Below are 15267 nucleotides of genomic sequence, written 5' to 3' on the forward strand. Positions count from 1 at the left end.
TGACCCCATCCTAAATCTAGCATCTACAAGCATAAACGTATATATTGTACAGCTTGGTCCCCCTCACTTCAGAATTTACATCTGCGCCGATGGTTGATGTATGTTTGCCATGTAAATTTGAAAATATAGGCCTTGAACTATCATATGACTTTCACTCAAGAAACCGACTAACAACATGACTACAATTACTGTGGATTTTTGCACGTCATATTAAATTATATGAAGGGTTGCATCTTGCATCCATGCTGCCATCTGTATAGAAATTAATTGCATCCACACACAAGTTTCAGCATGTCAGTTCCTTTCCTTCTGTGTGGGATTTCTCTATTCCTCCAGGATTCCAGTCTGTGCATATCTATCATCAGCCAATTGTTCCCAGTATTGAGAATTTGCACTTATCCATTCCATCATAAGGCAGTGGCCCACATGGGATTTATTTTCCTTCACTTTTTACACCTTGAGTTTATGACTTCATTACCTTCTTCACTTCCACTAACACTTATCAAGAACCAGACAAAATAATTTTAGTCATTTTAATTTGGGTATTTAATAGTATGTTGGATTCAACTAATCAGTTAATCATCACATTTTATGTTAATCAATCAGAACAAAAACAGAAATAATCCTGTTTTAACGCCTAATGTAACTAACACGCATGTTCCGTTTAGACGTCCGATACCGAGAGAATTGCCTGGTGAGATGTCGCCACCTTGCGGTGAGAGCTATGCGTGCATCGGCAGGAAGCTGCTTCAGCAGTGGGTGCCGCGGCTTGAGCCACCCACTCCGCTCCCTCCTCGGCTACACGCAGCTCCGACGGCTGTCGGGATGTGACCCCGGAACAGGACGCTTCCTTAGAAACAATTCAACTGAGCATTCACAAAAAAAAACAAACAAAAAAAAAAACAAAACACGAACGAAATAAAAAAAATCCTGGACCAGGAGAGGTGAGTGGTGGTGACTGATTTGTTGAACTTATTGTAATGATTGCTGCCCAGACCAGGACTGTATTTCAGCGGTACCTCCGCTAGCGTTCAGGTTTCTGTAGCTCGCGTTAGCTCGGAGGCTAAGCTAGGCTAGGCTAAGCTAGGCTAAGCTAAGCCCGCGTTAGGCCAGGCTAGGCTAGGCTAGGCTAGGCTAGGCTAGGCTAGGCTAGGCTAGCGTTAGCGCCTGGACGGAATTGTGGGAACTTCATTCAGGGCTTTGTTAGACCTCCGGTGCGTTTGAACCGCTCGATAAATTCGCACTTTTCGCTTTCGTTCGCGTGTGTGAGCGTTGTGTGATATCCGACTTCTCCCGAATAAATGTTTAATTGTTGTCACGGTCTGTCCGTTTAAATACAGATGCGTATATCGACGAGTTTGGTGGTGAACAGTGGCGGCTGGCTGCCCAAATGCTGCCCGACACAAGCAGCACTTCAGCCCGCAGTTGTAGTGTCGGTGCCGGGCTGGATTATTGTACAGTACTGTGTGTGTCCGCTCTCAGTGCCCGTCTTACACAAGTTTTGCTCGGTTTTGCTCGGGTGTTTCACTGACCAGTGAATCTTATCCCTCATTACACCATTCACCAAACCTTTCTGAACATTGTACAACATAAATGTTGGACGAGCAAAATACTCTGGTAGCCTGACAACAAAATAAAACAGCACAAGTGTGTATTTATGTATAAATAAGAGTGATCATTAGTCATGGTGTGTGTTCATGTGAATCAGGAATCTGACAGCACAGCGAGACACTTTCAGTTCCTCGCCACACTGTGCCTGAGTGGTGATGAAGGTCTATTTTAGTCTCTTCACACCCTTAACTCATTGTGAATACACCACGCTCCAGTCCCCTCTAACTGCAGCGGAGCAGGTCCACTTTCGGCTCTGAACGGGCAGCCTGCCCCGTTTGGGGTCCTTGGGGGGGGGGGGGGGGGGGGTTGTGATGGTCCGGGCTGACTCTGCAGAACCAGCCACCTGTGAACTTGGACATGAAGCTGTGACACCTTCAGCTGGGACATTCCTCACGAGGATGTCCTGGCTCTCTTTATGTCAGAGTCAGCTCCGCGTCCCGGGCCTGGGGGCAGTGGTGCACATGTATGATGGACACGGGTCCAGAGGGAGGGGGCTGTTGTAGACAGGGCTCAGCCACTTCTGTCTTTAGGGGGGCTGCTGCATGAACAGGCAAAAGACCCCAAGGCTGATCTTGCGACAGCTTTTAAAAATAAACATGGCTGAATGCATTATGTACGCCGTGTTTCTGTGACATTATATATTGGATCAGCACTAACAAATTTTGTAAATGTGAAACGGAGACCGTGACAGTTTCCTTGTTATACAAGTCTAGGGTCAAGTGGCCAGCAGCTCACTGCACTGGGCCCGAGGAAAGTGATTTGTGCTTGTGGAAGTTATCTGGATTACCAAACAAGGTTCAAAAGGAACGTGATGGTTGCTTATTTTCTTCACTTGATCACACAGCTTCATTTGAACTTTTGATTATTTATGCTTGATTTATGCTCTACTGCTTAATTGTATTAGTTTTATGTAATTGTCTTGTGTCATTTGAATCTTTTCACTGTTTTGAGTTGCAGCACCAACATCTTTGTGTGTGCGTTTTTTCCAGCTTGATTGGGACAGGCAGTCTCAACTGTGGGTATTAGTGGAATACACATTTCAGACGTATATTTTTCAATTCCTGTTCAACTATTCCTACCCTCAGTCTGAGTCCTTCCCAGCACACGTGGTCTTATTCTGCAGTGCAGGAGAGTTTGCCAGCCTCGACACTCTAATCCCAAAGGGACAAACCCACTGCTGTAGCTGTAGTATTGTAATTCATGACAAGTGCTCCAGCATGAGACAAACTGTCGTGATTTTTAAATCTTCAGTGTAACCTAGGCATACGCCATTTCTCAGGGTTCATGGTGGTTTGTCTAACGTGTGATCAGTCATATGTCCTTCAGAGACTGAGTAACGCCTTGGTGCGTGAAAACAAAAATGAAGCCCAGTAAGTGCAGCAGGAAGTGCAGGGCAGCTGGGAGCAGGTTTGGCAATATTGGCATTTAATTAAACCCCACCAATGATTCCTGCTTCACATACAGCCAACACAGAAGAAGTCACGACCTCCGTACTAATCACCCTGGTACCGCCCACACCATCAGGTGTGGCAACATCCAGTGGCGTCATCCTGACACGCTGTACAACCCCGTCACAGTCGGGCTGGAGCCGGTGTGCGTTGTGTGTCATCAGCACTTCTGTGCTTGATGGTGGAAAATGCGACAGGCGCTGTCGGAGCGGAGCAGGTTTCCTGCTGATTCGAACTGGCACACGTTCTCAATGCTGAAATCGTTTTTTTTTAAAGCCACCTTCTGGACTTCGTATTTCCTAACTGCACTATTGCAAATGAACCGGTTAATGGCCAGTGCAGATCTAGTGGATGCAGAAAATGCCTTTGGGGTATTGAGCAATTTAGGCTAGTTTGAGTTACATATGCTCTATACACCAATAATCTGTTCTCTGTTATCTAACGCACATCAACTGGGATTGGGACTAATCATTGTTCTACTTGGCATTGTTTCCAAATTAAGAACTTGGTTTACTTGCTTCAGAAATGGTTTGGTCAGTAAGATCTGCTTTTCTGATACCCCATCATTCACGTTCCTCGTTTGAAAAGGAATGCAGGAGGTAAAATGACCATGTCCATAACACGCCACTAATAGGTAGTCAACAAGAACATGCCATTGACTTTTTTTTGTGTCCTCATCCAAAGTTGAATAGCTAGCTGAATTCTGGTGGAGACCGTTCGTCCAGCAGGGCAGTGCTGAATTCTGGTGTTCCCCCTGTAAGGGAGTGCAACTCGGCCCTCGTCCACAGCTGTTCCCGGTGGGGCAGAAATGTTGGCAAGGATGGTGCAACTGCTAACAGATTTACTCTGAGGATATGATTGGCTTACGGGACACGCCGCAGTTCTCCTCGTTCTCTGCCGTGCATGGCGTGAACACTCGGGCAGCAGGTGTGGGAGTTGGGTCCCAGCCCTGTGGCACTGCCAACAGCAGTGGAGAGGATTCCTGCAGCCTCTCGTAGGGAACCGGGCCTGATACATTTGTCAACAAGTCCTCCAGAAATAAATTAATCGGGAAACCGAGGAAAGAACCTTGATGAAGGCAGCAGATTGTCTGATTATGACCATTCTAGCATTTTAGATTTAAATGCTTCGTGTTCTGATCACACAACTGTAAATAAGTTGCTAACTGCACATGGTAAATAATAACGGAGTTAATTAAGATCTTTTAAGAAGTTAAGATCTTTAAGATCTTTTCCACTGAAACTCAATGTAGAACGCATTCTTGTCACCTCCTACCAGACTCCTGCATTCTCCCAGTTTTGCTTCAGTAAAATCTTCTCCTCTTTGCACAAACTGATTAGACAACTCGGAGACGTCTTGTGTCCTTTATCACTTCAGGACCGGTTTGTTTGGGTGCGTGCCGATGGCCCTGAACTCGTCATCGTGTGCTGGAGGAGTGCACGTGCATGCCGCTGGACTGTTGTTGAACCACTGGTTCGGTGGGCGTTGATCTCCGAGACCCGAACACGTGCACGGCCCCATCACATTGCACTGGACACGGTCCTCTGAATTCCCGTTGCCATGGTGCATTGAGGGAGGGCTTTCAGCGTCCTTCTGCAGCTGCAAAACCTTTATTTAGACAATCGGGTCCCTCTGATTAAACAGGGTAAAATTGAGATTTAGCAGGGTAAAATTTTGACTAAGCAGGGTAAATCTAGAATAAGCAGGGTAAATTGAGATTAAGTAAACTGGGTAAATTGAGATTAAGCAGGGTAAATCGAGACTTAAGAGACGAGAGGAAGCTCTTGTTTCTTACAGACGTTCCTGCGAGCACTGCAGCCCAGACGGATCTGTACATTTGGCAATATCATGCACCGGTGTGTTTTTGCCAAGACTTTTTTATATATATTATTTCGCAAAAACATTTCACACTACTGCATTGCAAGACTAGGGAACAGTGTGTTGGCTTTTCCGGGTGAGAAATGACATCCTGCTCTCGGTGTGTTTTTGAGCACAGTGTGTATCAGCCTCAGAGGCTGCGTCTGCTGTCTGGGCCAGCTCCTGCAGTTCCTGCGCTCAGCCCAGACATGATCAAATGAGGAGGAGAAGGAGGTGGAGGGGGGGGGGTGTTCTCTGCCTTCCTCTCCCCTGAAGGTGTGCCCTGTGTCACAGCGCTGCCGAGCTGACACTCTGGTCCCTCTCTGTCTTTCATCTTTCTCTCTCTGTCTGTCTCCTCCTTTCCTCCAGCGTTGTTCATCCCCCACTCTTGCCTATGTGTGTGTGTGTGTGTGTGTGTGTGTGTGTGTGTGTGTGTGTGTGTGTGTGTGTGTGCAACAAACTCTTTTACTCGCTGTGCCCTTTGATCACTTCCCTTGTTGGGCCTCAGACGGACTTTTTTGAGGACATTTTTAACATTATGGTTTTAATTCCATGTTTGTCTCGGTTACATGTGTCTACTTGATTGGACGACTACTCATTGTGTCCGACGAGAGATCGAGACAATAACGTCCGAAGTCTCTGTCTTCAGACGGTGTGATCAGTATCTGCACAGCAGTGTCCTTGAGTACCAGACGGGAGTCTCGGCCCCTTTGTGCCATGTGCGGTGGGGGGGGGGGGGGGGGGGGGTGTGTGTGTGTGTGTGTTCTGTGCCACCTTTTTAATTAAACATCACCCCACATCGAGCCAGCCGTCAGCCTGCATTACAGGGGCCTCCAGCAGGCGTGTGGGTGAGGGGCGTTTGGAGCTGGGTGCTCGTGAACCCCGACGGAAGCCCCTCGAACGCTGCGTGTTTCCTTCCCATGATTTAGCCTCTTCCCTCTTAACTCGGCTGTTTTCGGATGCAGTCTGAAATGCAGACTGGAGGGGGGGGGTTATGGAGCGCTCTCAACAGTCCCCCCCCCCCCCCCCCCCCGTCTGCTCAGGTGCATGGTGGCCGGAAAGGGGAGTGGCCTCTGGCCCTGGGCCCCTCCCCTTTTCTTTTTTCTTCTCGTGCGTCTTTTAAAGGGCTGAGCAAAGAGCAGGGCTGTAGAAATGGGTCATTAGTTTGGGGGGAGGGGGCATGGGGGGGGGGGGGGAGACCTCAGAGAAACGTGGCATTAAATATGGATGAGCACCATTTGTATTGCTCTGCCAGCCCGCACTGTGACTTCAAGAGCTGCGTAGTTTCCATCGTAGTGTGTGTGCGCGCGCGTGCGTGCGTGTGTGTGTGTGGGCGTGTAGGTAAGGGTGTGCGTGTGTTCTGCGGAGAAGCACTGATCAAGGGTTCCTGGTGATTAGAAGGTTTCCACTGCAGCATCCGTCTTTGTGGACGGCTCTACTGTGTTTTTTGTAGCTGGAGGACGGTGGTGTGTTTACAGCTAGTTTGGTGTAGACACACACAGCTAGAAAGGGCCCTGCTAGGTACTAGTGGGTTTGTTTGTTACTTCTAATAGTAAAAATAATAATGATGAGTATATTATCTAATGTAATAATTTGTAAAACTTTTTACAAATTTTTATATCAGTGTATACTTTTTTGAATAATCTTTGCTTTTCTTATATACATTTTATAGTACGTATGGTTTATGGATTCTGTTGGTGTTATGTTTGCATGGGAATTTTTTTTTGTTTAAATTCTCATATTCTGTGTGTGTGTGTGTGTGTGTGTTTACGCTGCAGTGCGTCAGGAGCAGGGGGGATGAACCGTGAGGAGGCCCCTGGGAAGTCTCCTGAGGAGATGTACGTTCAGCAGAAGGTGCGAGTGCTGCTCATGTTGAAGAAGATGGGATCAAACGTAAGTGTCACACACCTCAGCCCTGCCCGTCTGCACAGACTCCACCACAAGGGTGCGCTCCCAACACCACATCTGGCATTTTGCCAGCTCGGCCACGCCTCACTGACGAACCGCCAGCTGGGGCGTGAATGTCAGAGCAGGAAAAATGACCAAACTGCCCGAGTCACGTCTTTTTCCCTTTACGTATTTCCCACAAAAGCCTTTTCACTCCGAGCTCGTTTTGCCCTGTTGCTTATTTGGCCTTGTGCTCCTTCTCTGACCCCCCCCCACGCACCCCCACCGCCGTGTGCGTGCAGCTGACGCCGAGCGAGGAAGCCTTCCTGCGAAACTACGCGGGCGTGGTGCACAGTCAGATGAGCCAGCTCCCACAGCACAACATCGACCAGGGTAAGGCCCTCGCCACCCACACCGTCGGACGGACTGGGTTCCATACAGCAGCAGAGCAGGGCCCGGCCGCATGCCTGCGTGTCTCGCTGAGTGTCTCGCTGAGTGTCTCGCTGCGTGTCTCGCTGCGTGTCTCGCTGCGTGTCTCGCTGCGTGTCTCGCTGCGTGTCTCGCTGCGTGTCTCGCTGCGTGTCTCGCTGCGTGTCTCGCTGCGTGCCTCGCTGCGTGTCTCACTAAAGGGCCGGGTGCTTGGAGGAGAGCCAGAGGGATTTGGTCTGACTTTATCCCCTTAGCCTGCTGCCAGGTGTGCAATTATGGTATACATCCAATCATTTTCTTTTAACCTCCCCAAAATCACATTTCTACTGATTTTGTAAGGAATAGCAGGTGAACACAAAACACCGTGTTGCATTGTCATTGACTATTTAAAAGATGGAGCACGTTCTCTCCATATAAAAGAAAATGCAGACAGAATTATTTTTGATTTTTTCCATATAGCAACAAGCAGAAAATTGACGACATTGCCTTTTTCTTTTCCTGCGCCATGGTCAGTATTCTTTTTCAACACCAGAGGGCGCCAAGTCAACATGATTGTGCCAACGTGACCCTCACGCACAAGGAAACAATGTGAAGCTGAAGCTCACCACAGGGACTGGTGCTCGTGATTCCAGCCGGACACATCAGCTGGGCTCCAGGCTCAGTTGAGCTGAGCGGCACTTTGTCCTGGTCCTGCTGGTTCCATTTGCTGGCCATCACACCCAGCACGCTCGGGCCAGTCAGGTCATTGCTATCCACAGTGAAGCCCTAGGCCTGCAATTTGTCTCCATGACACTTCGCCTGTGTGTGTAGCCTGTGCGTTAAACACTCCCCCGTCTGCTTTCAAACCTTAATGAGGCACGGGGCCTTTTTGTGTTGAGCGAAACACTTTAATTCTATTTTGGAGATTAATGAAGGGGTCTGGAACGCGTGGCCTAATATGGACCAACAGCTAGCATAACACTAAGTTTGAGATATAAATACTTGCCTCGCAATCACAAGAATGTCAGCATTGTGTTTTTGTTTTATTATTTCTGTAGAATATCTGCGTAAATCCCATGTGGGACAGAGATGGATTTAATCACGTAGAGCATAACTGCTTTTACATTCATTACTGAGGCAACTAAACCGATATCGCTCCATGTCTTGAATACGCACTGAAATATTAGTATTCATTTGTTCTTGTTTTTATTTCTGTGTGAATGGATGACTGGGTACCATTTTGTAAATGAACAGGGCTCCTTACCTAGATGATGTCTGACCGGAATTTCAGTGTTTTCTGTTCAGACATCATCTAGGTATAGAACCCTGTTCATTTTCTAAATGTTCCCTATTTATCCGAGTAAGTTAAGGAGACTTAACAGGATTTGACTTTTGATGTGTGAGGGTTTGTAATATATTATACATGGTAGAGGTGCCCGCTCTATTCCTGCATGAAGGAATGTATTTAGTTCAATAAACCTGGCTCCAGTGTTGAATAATCTGTTGTTTAAGACCGTGGTTCGTTGGATCAGGTTTGGAGTTCTGAGGGGCAGGAGAGCTTCAGAACGTGTCCAACCCAGAACGTGTCCAACCCTCCTTATGTTGTTCTGCGTCCCTTATTACTGGACTGGGATTTTTTTCACCATAGTTGATGAATTGACATTCTGGCTTTGTAATACCACATGGTGCTTTCAGGTTTCAGGCAGTGCTGTTAGTGCAGAATTTGAACTCCAAATCTGAACAGCACTTTGAGAGATTATTGAAGGTTTCTGCAGCATGTGAATGGCTTGTTTGAAGCAAACAGAATGAAAGTAGTTACTGCTGAACCGTTGGATTTTTAATGCAATCTTTTCTGTCAAATGGACTATGCTACTTTTGTTAGCAAAAAACGTACTTTCTCCATCTCTGGCTTGTTAGATTGGTGCTAACGAGTGTTTCAAGACATGGTGTGGCACAGTTTATCTTTCACTCCATTCTCTACATCCCCCCCCCCCCCCCCACGAGGGGTGTGGTTTACCCCCACTCAAGACATTATGCGCTCTGTCTCTATAGGTCGCTGTTGGGTGGGGCGGGGTTCACTGCGGTCGAAAGGCGCAGAGTGTGTGTGTGGGCAAAGTCGATTGGGGAGCATGCCGGTTAGCCAATCAGAGAGGCTGCAGGACTCTCGCCAGGAGTTCAGGGTAAGGAAAGCAGAGAGTGGAGTTTCCATGGCGACGAGGAGGCAGGGCTCCACGATGCCATGTGACTGGAGGAGAGGATCGGGCCTGTTGGGGGGGAATGAGCCGGACTGTTAATTATAGGCGGACGATGTCGGAGCCGCGTTACGCACGCTTGTTGGACCTTTAAGTGCCGCCCCTCCCCAACACCCTGCACACCAGGGTCACGCGTACTGGGCAACATCAGTGCAGATGCTCTTTACAGGGCCGGACCTGTAGTGCTGTGATGGGCCGTGGGGATCGATAGATCGGCCCACGTCGGTGCCGTCTGAACGCGTCGTCCATAACCGCACACACTGCGAATGCTGTGAGGGCCTCGACCTCCTGCAGACGGCTCCACTCTGAACGCCCTCCCAATTCACGAGACTGCTGGGGTGTAAGGGGGCTCGTTGTGACTGTTTGGCTCAGCCAGTGAGGCGTGTTTCTTAAAAAAAGGGGCCGCTTAGACAGACAGAGAGAGAGAGAGACTGTCCTGCGCTGTCCCGCACTCTCTGACAGTCCCGTTCTGACTCTGGTCCATTTTGCAAAGCTCTGCGGCCATCTTTACCATCCCTCCTCTCTCTGCTGCCATAGCGATGCGCTCGGCGTGCTGTTTCTGTTGAGTCATGATCACTGCGCTGCACCTTACACACTCGACTGCACACACCCAACGCAGGACACATGAATGCAGGCTGAACACAGGGCGCCTGAACGCAGGTCTACAGGCCGAGGAGAGTCCAGCTCCAGGCTAACAGAAGTGCTGCAGATTACACCCAACCGGGTCCTCGTTTTTTTTTTCAATAATAGAAATAATTGATCGATGGAAAAATGTGTAACATTCACACACTGCTGGGAGTGTTTTGCATTATTTTGGGATCTAATGAATCTGATTAACCTCATTTAAGGCTACGGTGTGTTCATCCGAGGGAGAAAGGGGCTGACGGAGAGAAGCACGGAGAAATGGTAGCAGGTAGCAGCTGTTTGTTGAGAGGCGTTAGCAGCCCGCAGGGTGGTGATGCAATCCGATTCCGCGCTGTTGCTAAGCGACGGCACCGTAGGGCCCTGACGTTTGTAGTGCGTTGGCTGGTGCCCGAGGGACCACGCCGCGCCTCGCGTGGGGTGCGGGCGCCGGGGGGGGGTGCGTTCGCCCCAGGGACAGGGAGCTCGCTTACGGCCGCCACGTTCACGCTCCGGACAGCCGACGGTCTGAGTTGATGTGGACCTCGGAGCGGTGAAACCTCGACTCGTCTGCGTCCCAAAGTGTGTTTGTGGTGTAGACATGGGGCTCGTGGTGCCCGTCGTGGTAGAAGGCAGCGTGTGTTTCTGTGAGAACGGCCCTTCTAATCTCGTTTCAAAAGTTCTGTTGTATCACGAAGGTCAGGTGGGGAAATGTTTAGACATCTCCGCCTTTATTTTGTTGGAGTAGTGTGTGTTGTTTGATCCTGTGGTCCTTTTCCCCGTAGACCCAGAGGACGCGGTGTCCTTGAAACCCCAGCGTCTGTCCTCTCCCTGAACACACGGCTCCACGCTGCCTTACACAGGAGGCGCTTTCTTTCCCTCCGCAGACAGGACGTGTGTGTGTGTGTGTGTGTGTGTGTGTGTGTGTGTGTGTGTGTGTGTGTGTGTGTGTGTGTGTGTGTGTGTGTGTGTGTGTGCTTTTGGGACACACCCACACACATAGTGTATGTGGCTGTATAATGCAGCTCTCTCTATCATTAAGCTGTTTGTCTAATGTGGTGGAGGTTATTTGTTTGTTTGTTTGTTTGTTTGTGTTAAATAATGAAAACCATAGCAACTGTAGCCTCATCCTCAGCATAGATCATGTTCACTTTAGTTGTTCATATATGTAAAGTGTTTAATTAGTTGCATTACTGAGTTAGGCGCTCACAGGAGGACACAGTTCAGATTATTGGATCCACGTTTCATTCCAGTATAGTAGATGCTTACATAAGTCTTAATTATTACTGGTGATGTGATGAAATTAGTTATTGCACGTTGCGTGAAACCTTATTTTTGGGTGTTCATATTTTTGAAACACCAGGAAGCATTCAAACTGCATTCGGGCCAGACCTAATTTTAGCTTCTAAAACCAGAAGGTACTGCCCACCTTTGCCCTACACAGGACACCTTTGAAGTTAGACTTGTGCCCTGTTTCATGTTAATGCACCGCTGATAAAGGCACTTCAGCAAAGGCTTCTAGCCAATGAGCCGAGTCCTCAACGAGCTCTCTTGTCCAATGAGGTGAAACCTCAACGATCTCTCCTGACCAATGAGGTGAAACCTCAACGATCTCTCCTGACCAATGAGGTGAAACCTCAACGATCTCTCCTGACCAATGAGGTGAAACCTCAACGATCTCTCCTGACCAATGAGCTGAGCCGTGGCTTCCTTCATGCAGCAGGTCTGAGTGATCTGGGAGGATCGTGGGCTTTTAAGGTGGTGTGAGGAGACATGAAAGGGCCTCACCTGTCCCTCCTTCCTTGCTCATTAAGCTTGGGTCAGCCAGAACCCAGAGACATCCTAATGATGGCCTTGCATCTGGGCCACTGAGATTGCCATGCCACATGTCATGTCGTGTTAAAGCGTCTGAAGAGAAGGCCACAAAAAAACCTGTGTACACACACACACACACACACCGACACTGTCTGGTGGGTGCTTGTGTGTTTAATATGGTCTGTGGCCTACTTTTATCTTTGCACATAATTAAATCCATCAAGAGCAGGAGATGTTATGAGAAACTATGAGGGCTTTTTATAGCATAGGCTTTATTTTTCCTGAAGCACTGCTTCAAAATGTGTCAGCCAGCAGACGTGAAGCATGCTCAGATCAAAGCGCTTACCATCGCTCACTTCAGCTTCTGTGTGCTTGGGTTTGCTCTGTTAGGACACGCGATCCTTCATATCACAGACTTTTACATTTTGGATGCCTCATTCTGCTCAATTCAGCCACCTCACTTGTCCACAGGCAAGCTTTATTATCCGTTAGACACCCGCAGAACGCACGTCCTCCGTACGTACGCCGGGCCAGAAGGAGTTACATTTGGGGTTTTTTTTTTTCAGAACCTTCGTCACAACTTCATCAAAACCTGCGTGGTCATATCAGCAGCGGCACGTGCTTCATGAGAACGGCCCAAGCTTTGGCCGACAAGGACAAACCTGCTTCAGCAAGCAAGATTAAGTTCTGGGAGATTTCCTCCAGAACAGACATCCTCTTCAACCTTCAGACGAAGGTCCTGAGTGTTGTATGGGAACTCGAGGGCCACTGAGCGCTTGCGCTGATTTATTTGCTGTTTTGATGAAATTGTTCAGTGATCCTTATTTATCATTGAACAGCTGCATCTTCAAATCCTGTTTACCTTCCAGAACAAGTTTGTTTCTTGAGCTGAGACAGAATTAGTAATGAAGGATTTGAAATGATAAGCAACCCCCCCCCCCCCCCACCCCACTGCCATCAGTCTCACCTGATCCCTGAACAGAATGACAAGTGATACCTTTCATCCTGTAGCTGTCAGACTTCCCACAAGGCAGTGGAAATTACATGTTTGTGTCTTCCCCAGAGCAACGCACTTCACCGCGGGGCTTTGTTTGAGCTGGGTGCCTTTACTTCAGAGTAACTCTCCATGCATTATCCACTACTTTAGTCACATCTTCGGCGCAGAAACGCAGCGTGTCTGGTCGTTCTGTGGGTGAATTCTTGGGTACGTTCTTGCTGACAGACGCAGCTCTAGATAGCAGGGGTCTTCTCGAAATGTGTTATGAATTATCTTTTTGATGTTTTTTTCCTGACTTGGACTTGGCATGGTTCCTTGGTCTTTGTATAAGTTGTTTAAAGAATCTGGGGGCATTAAAGAAAATAAATAAAATATTACAGAGGGGGGGGGGATATTCTCCCTGGAGTTTGCACAAAATGTTATAAAAAATATGTGAGCTTAAAATACACAATGCTGTTAGTTCTCCAATTAATTCATCCTGCTTAAACATCATCTAACTCTAATTTAATCCCATTCACCTGGTTGTTTATTGCACCGAGGTGCTGGGCCCCTAATCGCTCTCCAGACTCAGGCTTCTGGCCCCCATAATGCCGTGTGTATGACCGTAATCCCCTTGAGATGTGGATGACCGTGGCCCGATGTGCTTTTGCTCCTCCCGTGCTGTGATTGGTCACAGCGAGGCAGGGTGAGGGCGTCGCACTCTGCCTCTGGCCCCGCCCCTTTCATGCTCGGATCTTTACGGTTGGCTACAAATATAACAGTTGGAGACCCTCTGAAGTCCTCAAGCTTTAGTTGACAAATGTGTGAAGACGTGTGAGGAATTGGTCTCTATCTAAAGACATTTGTACTGTAATTACAATCATAAAACAGGATAAAGGCCAGTGTGCATGTTGGCACATTGTAATTGCACAACAATGCTAAAGTGTGCAGCACATGCCAGTATAAACATGGAGTGGCATGTATGTTGATGCACTGTTTTGTTTTTTATTTATTTGTTTGTTTACCTTTTGGACCAGAACTCTCTCACTCAATTCCCCCGACTGTGTGTTCCCCATCAGGTGCGGAGGACGTGGTGATGGCCTTCTCCAGGTCAGAGACGGAGGACCGAAGGCAGTGAGGCCCCACCCTGGGTCACCTCCTCACTACAGAAACTCCCCATTCACTGCAGGGGGGAGACGGTCGGAGAGAGGAGGGGGTGTGGCTGAGCTGGGGGGGGGGGGGGCGGATCTGGGTCCGTCATTGATCGCTGCCTGCCCTCAACCCCCCCTCTCCCCCTCCCTCTTCTTCACTCCCATCCTCTTCCTCACACTAACCGTCACACACTAGGGGGCGGAGTGCCAGGGATGCCCAGGCTCTCGGATGAGGTCGTAAAAACGAATCGCAAAGTGTGACATCTTTTTCTTTTTTTTATTATTTGTATTTTTTTTTTTACGTTTTGTGTGCGTGTTCCTCAGCTTGGTGCTGGGTGGTGCAGTGGTGGCGTGATGCATCTGTCCTAGTGAGAGGTGGAGTGGACCAAGATCTTCATATGTCTGGTCAAACCAAGAACAAAGTCTGGGGTTGAGAATTAGGACTTTTGCATTATTGTTTTAGGGGTTTTATTTGGTTTTATTTGTGTATTTTGCTCTTGTTAAAATGCTAACTTTTGTTTTTGTGATTGTTGAACTCTCAGCCAGATTGTTACCCTCTCACCATCGTGTCACCATATTAATGTGTGAGGTGTTGGGGAAGCCACTGCACTACATTAAGAACATGAATGAGTGTGTGTGTGTGTGAGTGTGTGTGTGTGTGTGTGAGCGTGCAAGTCACGCGTGTGTGTGTGTGTGTGTGTGCACAATGCACACAGGTGTACAACAATTGCCTGACTCAGTAATGTCATTTTTGGATGTTTGGATTAATGTGAAATTTCAAAACTTTTTTATTGTAAAGACAATACGGGGGGGGGGGGGGGGGTGCTAGTGAGCAGAATTGTGAGCGGTTTCTTCTATTGTAAAATAATTTTTAAAGCTATTTACTAAATGTCTTGGGCCTTATTTATTTTTCCACTACAAATCAAAACTGGGAGGTGAACAACAAAACGTTGTGAACACTCTGCAAGGGAAATTAGCAGTTAGATAGTTAATATCTCATTATTAAGCTTTATAACCTGCGGTCCTGCAGAGTTCAACAGCAATTCTAGTCCCTGTATTCAGCATTCTGTGCAAGAAGGGAATCTTTCTTAAGAGAACTGCCCAAGCATTTGTTCCCCCTTTTAAACTGGAATGTTTGAGATGGATTGAACTTTGGTTGTTTTCATTATATTTGGCCTCAAACATTTTGGTAAAGTGCTTAATTTTTAATGTGCATTCATATATTTTGTTAACTTGCTTAA

The 15267-nt window shown here is 47.9% G+C and overlaps 1 protein-coding gene across 1 annotated transcript; it reads left to right on the plus strand.

Moving 5' to 3' along the window:
- Window positions 1-756: 756 nt before the first annotated feature.
- ctnnbip1 (catenin, beta interacting protein 1) lies at window positions 757-14841 on the plus strand. Its single transcript, XM_077018455.1, has 4 exons — window positions 757-944; window positions 6695-6809; window positions 7106-7196; window positions 13955-14841. Exons 2-4 carry the CDS (start codon window positions 6714-6716, stop codon window positions 14011-14013), a joined length of 246 nt encoding a protein of 81 aa, XP_076874570.1. The 5' UTR covers window positions 757-944; window positions 6695-6713; the 3' UTR covers window positions 14014-14841.
- The last annotated feature ends 426 nt before the right edge of the window (window positions 14842-15267 follow it).

This window comes from Brachyhypopomus gauderio, chromosome 10 (genome assembly GCF_052324685.1).
Source record: "Brachyhypopomus gauderio isolate BG-103 chromosome 10, BGAUD_0.2, whole genome shotgun sequence".
Classification (NCBI taxonomy): Eukaryota; Metazoa; Chordata; class Actinopteri; order Gymnotiformes; family Hypopomidae; genus Brachyhypopomus; species Brachyhypopomus gauderio.